This window comes from Formica exsecta, unplaced genomic scaffold (assembly GCF_003651465.1).
Source record: "Formica exsecta isolate Colony F162 unplaced genomic scaffold, ASM365146v1 scaffold1779, whole genome shotgun sequence".
Lineage (NCBI taxonomy): Eukaryota > Metazoa > Arthropoda > Insecta > Hymenoptera > Formicidae > Formica > Formica exsecta.
In genome coordinates, this window is record NW_021849094.1 from 14,769 (window position 1) to 25,708 (window position 10,940).

A 10,940-nucleotide genomic window follows, 5' to 3' on the forward strand; every position below is an offset into this window, starting at 1 on the left:
CTTTAATTTATTTATTTTCCACAGTAATTAACATCTACTCGTTTTGGAAAAACGGAAAAATTCAAAAATTCCGGAAAACAGCATGTTTATTTACAGGAATAGCGAAGGCTATTCACGCGCTCGCGAGTCAATATCGACCATGAAATGGACGAATCCTTCGGGACGTAGACATAGACATCACGAGACATTGCAAATATCCTTTACTTGGGTCGCGCCGTCGCCACTTGTTCGACCACCGACCACCCTCGGTCGTATTACCATCGACCACTTATTAAGGTGGCATTTAGCATTACGCTGTCCGTGTTAGAGCACGCGAAGCGACACGTAGCCACCCTCGATATTCATCGTTCATTTCTCAGCTACGAGATATCCGCGTGCGTGCGCGTCCACGCGCGTGTGTATGTGTGTGTGCACGTTCACAGTCGACAAAAAGTGCTATTTGTTCAGATCGACGAATGTTACAATCATCGAAGATGTTCCATCCGAAGACCTTACACGAGATGATCATGCCGCTGCTCGTGGCGAACTTTGTCCTGGGGATAGGAATTTGGACCACCAAGCGTGGAAGGATCCTGAACATCGCGTACTCGTTCGTCTGTCTGGTGATCTATTGCGTTCTGATGAAGTTTTCGATGGAATATATGTATCTCTACTTTGCACACAAGGCAAATGACTTCGGCGTTGTGATATTCCGAGCGATCTTCTACGCGAATATATGTTTCACGTTGTTTCTCGTCCCTAGCGGTTGGTTGAGGAGAAAGGTAATTTTAAAAGATGATGATAAAGCGAAAGTAAAATCGTAAACGAGAATTTTAAAATCTAACACGATTAACTTTAATATATATTATAAACTTTTTAAATCTAAAACATACTTTTCTTTTTATTCAATTCTAAAAATTCGAAATAAGCTATTAAATTTACTAGACTGTCTCGTGTTTCGAATTTTTTTGTTTTTAAATAGAAATAATCAACTGGTATCTTGCTTTTTTTATTTTCATAGCGCATGAAGGAAGCAATGATGCGTATCACGATGTGTGAGAAAACAATGGAGCTAATGGGATTACCGAAGAACTATCGAAAATTATACTTGAATCAACTTTACGCGCTCGGATTCATTGTATTGATATTTATCGTATCCGTTATAATCAATTACAATGGAATGTTCGTAGAAAATACACCCTTGCATAGCAAAATCGTTCTTATACTCGCCGTAAACTACCCTGTCGCCTTACTCTATGTAACCGACGTGTCCTTTTTGCACTGGGTCAGGTACGATAATTTGCTTTGAATACTTAAACGATATAATGAAGAGCTTTGTTAATTAATTAATTGTGTATCGTATCAGATCGATTCTCCTATACATTTGAATATAAAAATAATTTAATACAAAGAGAATATAAATATAAAAATTTTTCCAATAATTTTAAACTGATTATTTATGCAAATGTATCATAATTATGATGCTCTAAAAATCGCAAAGTTACTATAATTTATGACATTTTCCAATAAAATTTCTCATATTTCGCTCTTGCCGCATTTATGCCAAAGAAAAATTAATTAAAGGTACGCGAAGATGCGATTCGAGCAGCTAAACAGTTTGCTGCAACGCATGTTAACCACTACCCCCGATTCGCCGCAGCATAAAAGAGTACTGAAAATGAAGGATGAGTGGAACAAAACCTTCACATCCCCGACGCAACAGGATCGTAGATCCGAGGAAAACACCGAAACGATGAGGGCTTGCAAGTGAGACCTGCACGTTTGAATAAAGGCTTTTACACGGTTTTTGCACACTTAAAAATACGCATGGCATGTGTGTATGTACAAACAAAATCATTACCACGTATCCTGAATAAATTCTTGTTAATTTTATAATCGCATACAGCACCTTTGTTTTTCGTTTTAACATTATGATTTTATAATGCAATGATGTATTTTTTCGAAATGATTTGGTTGGCATTAATTAACAGTTTCTCTTTGTATTGAACAAAGGCAGGTTCATCTGGAATTAATTAAGGCAACCAGGAGCACGAACGAAGCGTACGGCATACAGATTCTCTGTTCTATGACGATATCATTTGTGTTTATCACTAGTCTTCTATACTACGCTTATTCGATTTTTTGGCTGCCCCTCAGCAAAGAGGTATTCCGACAGGAGATGATAGAAGTCGTTAGCTGGATTCTATTCTATGCGTCCAAGGTCCTCATAATAAATCATATGTGCGCTTTGGCAAGCATTGAGGCAAGCAATATTTTAAAATAGTAACATATTTTCAACCTATTTTTTATAATTAGAAAAATATTGATTGTCTTAAAATTCTTTAAGTGTTAAAAAAAAAAAGAAATAGATTATGTCGTTGTATATGAAATATTACAATTGTAATGTTTAAATACGTTCGTCATAATTTCCACAGGCCGCGAATACAGGTGACATAATCTGCGAACTGTACGAGCCATCCACCAGCAAAGAATTTCGCGCGGAGGCAAGCTCCTTATCGTCTTATCAAATTAATTAATCAAATATAACACAAGAAGATAAAAGGTGAATTAATATTTAAGTGATTTTCTTTAGATACGGGACTTCACTTTGCAACTGATACAAAATCCCTTGATTTTTACGGCGTGTGGATTTTTCAATCTGGATCATACATTTATTCATGGGGTGAGTTATGTAAATTTTATCTAAATCTAATATTTAAAATATTCGAATATAAAATGATAGCTTTAAAGATTTATTATACATATAAAATATTAGATCCCTACGCAATCGCGTGAACTGTCATTGTTTGTTAGTTGGTCTACTTTACTTTAATTTCTATCCTAATAACATCTTTTTCTTTAAGTTAGTTTGAGTTTTTATCTACTTTATCATTCTGTACTTTAGTCTGAACCTTATAATTTCTATACCTGTAATTTAAGATAATTAACTATGATAAGTTATAAAATCTCGTATACATATGTAACGTGATAATGTTAAAACGGTGTGTGTAAAACAGATTAAAATATAATCTAATTCAGAAATCTCTTTATATTTAAGAGAGAGAGATAAAAATGACAATCTTTAAATAAAAAATTAAAATAAAAGTTATCAAATTTTCTATTTTTTCTCAGGTCATTGGTTCAGTCACCACGTATCTCGTAATTCTCATCCAAGTTGGAGATCTACCACAGTCAAATTCTACAAAAAATTCCTCCATACTAAACAATGGAACAAGTTTAACTACATTTAGTAGTCTTACAACTTATGTTTATGACCAAATATAAATTTTACGCATTACATTTTTTACTAATCCGGAAAGATTTTAAAAGTCAAAAATTCGTGTGTGATTGTTTTAAAATATGTATATTTTATGCGCATTTGTAATGCAAAAAGGAAAAGAAGCGTTTGCTGTTATATGTTGAATCTCTCTTTCATGAAAAAATATATATTACAAAAATTGAAATATTTAATAAAATGTATCATATATCTTTTTATAAATATATGTGTGTGATTATTTTTGTTTTTTCGATTTTCTATCGGTTTTTATAAGCAGAGTAATTGCAAAAGATTTGTAGAGCGTTATAAAATTAATTTTATAATACGTGCATTATAATTCTCTTATTTAAAAAAAAAAGTCTATATTCTTATTTTGACGATATCAAAGACACAAAAAGAAATGATATTGCAAAGTGTTTAATTGTCTGATCGGTTAACGAGAATCCGATGACCGAATTCACCCCGACGATTTTCCGCCAATTAGAACGCCGACGGGGATATTGTGTCAATTACACTACCCCAAGTGCACTTACCCTGCTCGACTACTATCCAGATGGAGGCGTTAGTCCGTGAAATTCGGTCTTCCCGTAATTTAATAGCGCCTAACTTGATCGAAGCAGCTTCCTATTCCCAATCAATTACACGTGTGATGAGTTACGTGAAACCTTCGCGCGATTCTCGAATTCTCTTCCCGATTTCTCTTTTCTCTCTCTATAAATTTTTTAGCCAATGATATGACTTTTATATAACATTAATATATTTTTTTCTTTATATAATTTATATTTTATATAATATTTAATATACTTAAGCAATGCACACGCGCGCGTGTGATAAGATTTGATATTTTTTCAATACATGCGCAAATTTCATGTTTCTTTTATTTACTTTCTTTTTGTTTTTTCGTCGAGCTTATGTTGTGAAAAATTACTGTACACGCGATCTTATTTTTGTATAAAACAAAAAGAATTGAGATATTATTATAGGATTCTTCGCAAAATGCGATCGCGCATATTCTAATGAAACTCACGGTGTTTCATTCGATATATATCATTTATAAGAAAACATATTCGAACGTATGGATCTCGTGAACAAGGGGGATGTACAGAGGCCGTTTACATCGAGGATAACATTAATTGGGAATTAAGGGCGCGAACGTAGGTAGCCGTCACGAGCCACCTGCTACTACGGTACTCTCGTCTCGGGCTAAAGGGATTGATTTATTGTGCCCAGGGGAGAAAGAGGGTTTGAGTGCGGACCGGTTCGAATGGATGCCAACCAATGTGTCCCATTGTCCCCTCCCGTTAAATAAAATTCTTAAGAGACATCGCGAATACATTATCGATGATACGATATTGTTATTACAAAACTATCCTTTTCCTCGAGTGATCGAATCTTTGTTTAAAATTACACGCGGCTACATTTTTTTCAATTTAATAACCGGTTTTAACTTATTCTTTAGCATTACATAAGAAGATCGACGTAAAATATTGTATAATGAAAAAAAATATCTATGTATTTGAATGTAAATATTTTAAGCCTGCAAATTTGGTAATTTTTTACATCTTAGCACCAAATGACATATGATTAATGTTCTGGTATTAGAATTAAGAAAGTTATAAAAAATGGAGTTGATAACTTAAGCGCGAATATTTCTGAGAGGTTTATATATATATCACTTCAAAAATTAAGACTTTTAAAAAATAAAAACAATTGCGGTGTATAATTAAAATATTTTAAATTATAATTATCTCTTTATAATCAGTCGGAAAAAAAAGATACGAACACTCGGTAAGTGAAATCTGTACATCGTGCCGGATCAATGGGGTGCATTTTTCTCCCGACCGAAGCATACGGGCTGGATTAGAGATGGAAATTGAGGAAAGGCAAACACAAACAGCAGTCTACAATCCTAATAATCCGCAAATGTCGTTTATCATCTGAGAGCGGATCCGCCTTAACCCCAGAGACCACTCCTACTCGCAGGGTGCGCGCAGTCGCCGACCGTTGTCCCCTTTCTATTCTTGTATCTGTATGTGTATGTCTTTGTTTTCATCAAACTACTTACATATACAATCATATCCATCCAGCTTTTGCTGTAACTTTACAATGTAATCAGAAATATACAAAGAAATAAAATTAAAAATACTAGAGTAGAAAAATATTATATACTCTATTATATATATATATAAAATTTACGTTCACAATTTTTTATTGCCGTATTTCAGCTTATTTTTAAATTTCTTAGCGTTTATTCCGTATGCCTTTAGTCTTTCTGCTCCCAAGGACATCATTGGATCATCGTTATTTGGTTTGCGTTTACCGGTCTTCGTTTTATTCAATTGAGAATTCTTATTCTTGTTTTTCTTTCGAGCGATTGTGGATTTCTCGGTAGAGAGGGGTGTTATCTTTCCATTGTTTTCTACCTTAATGCTAACGTTATCCGTTTCTATTCGAGAATCTTCTCTTCCCGCTTTATCTGTCTTCATTTTCTTAGGATTAGGACTGTTATCGTCTCTTAATTTGTTTTCTCGTTTTCGCTTCTCATTCTTATTCGCTACATTTTTATCTTGCGCATTTCTTTCATCATTTTTATTACCATGAGAAATATTCTGCGCGTTGTTTTCTGCAATGTTCATTATTTTTTTCTTAGAAACAGTATCAGTATTAATAACTTTCACATTAGGACCATTAATCTTAATTTTCTTCTTTTGCCTGCGTTTCTTACTGCTAGTATTAGTTTGCTCGATGACAGCTTCATCTTTTCCTTCTGCTTTTTCTTCCGGATTGCTATACAAAAATGTATGATTAGTATATGATCTAGTAAATATAATACATTTTTAATCGTATAACACTTACATATACAAACTTTTAAGAACTTTCTGTTTATTTGCTTCATTTGCAGCCTTCTGTTTATACATTCGAACATCATTCTCTTCCACATGCTCTGATTTATATCTAAGAGCTTTTCTTAAAGGGCACCATTTGTTTAACTCTTTATCATCAGCCATTAAAATCTTGAAAAACAAAATATACATTAAATTACAAAAATTATTATCATTACAACTAATTTTCTTGATTTTATAGAGCTTATTATTCTAATAAAATTTTATATAAATACTTACTTCTTCAACACTTAATCCATAATTGTTTGGTACAACTTTTCTATATTTAAATCTACAAGGCAAATCCCCAATCATATCCTCATAATCCAATGAATAATATTGATCAAAATATTCTTTGTAAGAAGAATATTGTTTTGGATCAAATTTTGGTTTCTTTTTTGCAATAAGTTCAGCGAATTTAGAGCGCCTTCTTCGTTTTCTTTTTTTCGTATTCTCAATGAGTTCGGACTGCAAATCTCGAGATTCATCGTAATCAGCATCCATCTGTAATCAGTAAAGTCCCTGTATAAAATATATCAATGAAATATATCGGCGAAATATATGTAGGTAAAAATTATAGTAAGCACATTAAAATCTGGATCTTCACAATGAGGTTTTTCATTCGACATAGCTTTCATGTCAATTTCATCTGTTGTCGGGTCATATTTGTCCCATGTAGGCTCAATATCTAATTCATCATCAATCTCAGGAAATTCTGGCTTCTGATTTTCGTCTTCACCACCAGCATAATATTCGTCGTTGAAAAGTTCTTTCATCTTTTTATCGTGTTCATTTGGATCAAAATCAGCATCAAAATCAACATTTTCGAAATGCATATCATTATTTCCTATAATTGGTATGGATATATTAGATAAAAAAATAGTTCAACAATTTCATATAAGTTTTACAAGTGTTTGGGGGTTGGAAAATCTCATCTTACCTGTAATTTCTTTTAATTTTTCTATCTTTTCTTCTATTTCTTTTCTTTTCAATGCTTTCAATTGCTTTAGTTCCTCCTTTTTTCGTTGTTTTTCTTCCTCTTTTCTTTGTTTAACTTCTGCTCTTTTCTGTGCTCTGCGCGTATCTTTCTTTCGCATTGAATTTTCCATTGTTCGTGGATACCTTAATAAAATGTAAATTTCATAAATAAACAGAAATTATGTAATGCATTTGTGTATAAATGTGTAATAAACACATGTAAACATGTAAACATATAATTATATGTTAACATGTAATGATATAATAATAAAACATACTTTTTGATAAATTCTTGATCAGGTTCTTCAAATCTAAAATTGTATTTACGTTCAAATTCCTCTTGCTTCTGGATAGTTTTTTCATCTTCTGATAAATTTTCATCGCTATCATGAATCATCTCATTATATTCTAAGTCTGTATTATAAGACTCATTTTTCATATACTTATTGTTTAAAATATAATCTCTTAAGAATTTTTCATTTGCATCCAAATTAGGATCTGTCCAGAATTCACGCAATGGTTTGAGCACTTCCTCGTCTTTGGGATTTATCTTCACCTCTTGACCTTTCAACCATTCCTTATATGACTCTTCTTCCTAAAGAAGTAAAACAATGACTATTTTATATAATGATATATAGCGTTAAAAGTAATAAATTATCTTCTCTAATCCACAGCACTTTCTTCATATTTTATCTTTTTTTTTGTAAGACGTACAAAAATAATCTTATTATTTAATTGTAAGATAGGATAAAAGATAATATATATATAAAATAATTAATAATTATTCACCTTATATTTTTCATCATCTGTCTTTTGTTTTATCTGTAGAAGATCAGTATCTTCATCTTCATTTTCATTTTTTAAAACATTTTTAAAACTATCTTTTAATTGTTCTTGTTCCTCTACATAAGTGGGCATTCTGGATTTAGCTTTTTGTCTTGCATCATCTTCATCTTCGCTGCTACTGAAATGCCCATCTCTTTCCATTATAATCTTACGTTCGTAGTCACGTAAAAAAAGAGCCTTTTCTTTCTTTGATTTCTTCTTTTCCTGTTCATTTGCTTCAGTGTCTCTTGATGTGTCAGGTTTGACGATATCAGTAAAGAACTTAAATTTTTCATCATATATACGTGGATCCTTACTTTTCAAACAAGCCAAAGTTATAAGAAATTCTTTATCAAACTGTGGATTGTGGATCTAAAAAAAAGAAAATTAATTATTTTTTGGAATCAATTAGCATTATTATATGTAATTAAATTTGTTATGAAATACACAAATCAAAGCTAAAAAATAAAATTCTTTATTTTACAAATTAAAAAATATTTAAGAAATATATACAATCATAAAAGCAACTAGCAATTTGTTAAAGATTTGTTAAAGAAGTCAACATACATTTTCATCATCGTCTGATGAACTGCTGTCACTGGATTCGTCATCTGAAGCTGCAGCATCCTCTCCATATCTTGCCTTTACTGCAAGATGAATCAAAATATAGAGAATATATATTTTTATAATATATTAATATATAAAATACATTATCTTTTATTTAATTGTACCTCTACATCTATAAATTATGTAAATTGAATGTTATTAAACTATTAATTGTTACACAGGTAGTTATTAATTAAATAGTGCTGCTAAAATATGCTCTTTTATATAGCAAACTAAATTATATTTTGTTTATAAAATATAATTTATAGTTTTTACTACTATTTTTGAGACTGCAGATTAGGGTTATAGCTCACGTTTATGTAATTCCTCCTTTTGACGAAAGTTATCGTAAATGCTGGCATATTCCGTATTTATCTTTAATTCTGCATCAGAATTCGAATTATCGTCATTAAATAAAGACATATTAATTGATAGAAACGAATGCTAATCACAACGCATTGAACTGCAAATGTTGCACGTTGCACTTGCGAGATAACCTAATTTTGACGAAACGTGTCGATGGTACGCATTCTACGTGTGGTATGATTTTATTGATACCTATTTATTAGAATATAAAGAGTATTATAATATTGTTGAGAAATATTAAATTTATATGAGTATGAGTAAAAATCTCTCATTTTAGATTTAATTAGTAACCGAGTATGACAAAATAAAACATCTTTATTATTTTACATATATTCCCATTAACTTTTCTGCATTTTCCAAATATATATGTAAAGATAAAACTTTTCAAAATATAGTTTGTTTTAACTGTTTAATTTTTCATAATTTAGATACTATTTTTCCGTCATATATACAATTATATTTATATAGACATAGACAATTGTGCTTATTCTATAATATATATATATATATATACATATTCAATATATTGTAATATACATGAAATACTATTGTAGTAATGTTTTTGTAAATGATTATAAATAGTAACATCTTAAAAAAGATATATACGTATATATATATAGTTAAAAAAAAAAATACTAAAAATAATTATATGTACATTGATTACAAGATGAACAATCTAAATACTCATACTCATATTTTAATGCTTATATATATATACACACACACAGACATACATATATATATATTTACATTTAAAATTACAGAATTGTGGACTATACAAGAATGGCTTGTATTTTGAGCAAAGCCCCCATTTTGTGCCGAACTACTTTTCACAAGAATATAATTTTTGGATCTGTAACTAAAATCACAAGAAGTTATCCGCATTACTCTAATAGGACAAATATCATCGCAGAACAGAAATTTAGATTTAAGGACAATATAAGCAATGATTACAAAATCATATATAGAGAGCAAGGAATTGTCAATATAATCACTACCATTGCACATAATGCTGGATGGATAGGTGTTATTCTTAGTGTGTTCCTTACAGGATATATAATTTACGTAAATCCACCAGTGGAAAAAGAACCGACAAAAACATTTAGCAATGGTGGTATAATAAAGCCTCTAAGTAAACTAGCTAGGGCAGGCATAGTGCTCTTTTCTTTTGCCGCGTCTGTCTCGCTTATAGTATGCAGTAGAATGATCCCGTTTAGAATTTATTATAATTCTGCAGAGAAATTGTACAAAGCTGTGTTCGTGCGTTCGATATTGGGTAAAAAACAAATAATAACATTCGGCGAAGGTACTGCTGTGCCGAAATTTAAGCGTGCACATACAGGAGATATATTATTTAATATTAATGGTCGTACTATTTTACTTGATAAAGAATGTTTCCCAGTACCATATGTACGTGAACGAATGATCTGCAAAACTAATTAGAACTATATGTATTATATTTAATTATTTATATTGGTTTATTATATATCTTTGTTTCTTCTATCTATCGCACAGAAATGTTCCTATTGTGATATCCGTTTATTCTACACATTAGGCATTGTTAACATAATAAAGCTAACTAATATTAATATGTAAATAGTATTCATATAGTAATTACACATATTCTTCACAAAATATATATAAAATTAAAATCAATTTTTTTTTTCTATCAATTTTTTAAACAAAATTCGTTCTGCGTATTGTAAATATTGTATTTGTTCTAATTCCTCCACCTTCTCTCTTATAAGTAACGTAATAAATAAAATTTCTTCTACAGTATATAGTTTTGATATAATACCATTGATTATCGCTTTTCTTTATGGTTTTCGAATGTAGGTTAGAGTGATTAATGACGTCATTGCATCGTTTCTGCCAATAAGAGACTTGAACTCATAGTAAAATATAGCTGCGGTCGGGAAGACACTAGAAATGCTTCGAAGCGTTTGATTGACCAATCACGACAAAAAGAATAAAGATTTATATATTCTGATTGGTTAATGCAATGCTTCGAAGCATTTCTAGCGTCT

At 31.0% G+C, this 10,940-nt stretch overlaps 3 protein-coding genes across 5 annotated transcripts; 2 read left to right on the forward strand and 1 right to left on the reverse strand.

Annotated features, from left to right (window-relative positions):
- Positions 1–287: 287 nt before the first annotated feature.
- LOC115233543 (putative gustatory receptor 28b) lies at positions 288–5,436 on the forward strand. Its single transcript, XM_029804030.1, has 7 exons — positions 288–761; positions 1,001–1,269; positions 1,564–1,746; positions 1,993–2,242; positions 2,415–2,483; positions 2,573–2,662; positions 3,112–5,436. The coding sequence occupies exons 1-7, from the start codon at positions 456–458 to the stop codon at positions 3,262–3,264; spliced, it is 1,320 nt and encodes a 439-aa protein (XP_029659890.1). The 5' UTR covers positions 288–455; the 3' UTR covers positions 3,265–5,436.
- Positions 5,437–5,452: 16 nt separating this feature from the next.
- On the reverse strand, positions 5,453–9,091 carry LOC115233541 (protein KRI1 homolog). Of its 2 annotated transcripts, none has more exons than XM_029804025.1 (9): positions 8,862–9,091; positions 8,509–8,588; positions 7,906–8,313; positions 7,395–7,711; positions 7,079–7,260; positions 6,726–6,985; positions 6,379–6,642; positions 6,113–6,270; positions 5,453–6,043 (listed from the first exon to the last, which is right to left on the reverse strand). In XM_029804025.1, the coding sequence occupies exons 1-9, from the start codon at positions 8,968–8,970 to the stop codon at positions 5,455–5,457; spliced, it is 2,367 nt and encodes a 788-aa protein (XP_029659885.1). In that variant the 5' UTR covers positions 8,971–9,091; the 3' UTR covers positions 5,453–5,454. The 2 variants fall into 2 exon arrangements, with proteins under 2 accessions (XP_029659885.1, XP_029659887.1); XM_029804027.1 differs by having other exon boundaries at positions 5,815–6,043; positions 6,123–6,270.
- On the forward strand, positions 8,834–10,690 carry LOC115233542. 2 transcript variants are annotated; one of them, XM_029804028.1, is made up of 2 exons: positions 8,834–9,087; positions 9,678–10,689. In XM_029804028.1, exon 2 carries the CDS (start codon positions 9,697–9,699, stop codon positions 10,354–10,356), a length of 660 nt encoding a protein of 219 aa, XP_029659888.1. In that variant the 5' UTR covers positions 8,834–9,087; positions 9,678–9,696; the 3' UTR covers positions 10,357–10,689. The 2 variants fall into 2 exon arrangements, with proteins under 2 accessions (XP_029659888.1, XP_029659889.1); XM_029804029.1 differs by having other exon boundaries at positions 8,939–9,069; positions 9,678–10,690.
- The last annotated feature ends 250 nt before the right edge of the window (positions 10,691–10,940 follow it).

Coding starts and splice junctions, on each gene's coding strand:
- LOC115233543 (XM_029804030.1), top strand. CDS start 456: ATGTTACAATCATCGAAGATGTTCCATCCGAAGACCTTACACGAGATG. Junction 762..1,000: donor GCGGTTGGTTGAGGAGAAAG/GTAATTTTAAAA, acceptor TTATTTTCATAG/CGCATGAAGGAAGCAATGAT. Junction 1,747..1,992: donor GAAACGATGAGGGCTTGCAA/GTGAGACCTGCA, acceptor TATTGAACAAAG/GCAGGTTCATCTGGAATTAA.
- LOC115233542 (XM_029804028.1), top strand. CDS start 9,697: ATGGCTTGTATTTTGAGCAAAGCCCCCATTTTGTGCCGAACTACTTTT.
- LOC115233541 (XM_029804025.1), bottom strand. CDS start 8,970: ATGTCTTTATTTAATGACGATAATTCGAATTCTGATGCAGAATTAAAG. Junction 6,643..6,725: donor GTGAAGATCCAGATTTTAAT/GTGCTTACTATA, acceptor TACTGATTACAG/ATGGATGCTGATTACGATGA. Junction 6,044..6,112: donor GTTCTTAAAAGTTTGTATAT/GTAAGTGTTATA, acceptor ATTTTTGTATAG/CAATCCGGAAGAAAAAGCAG.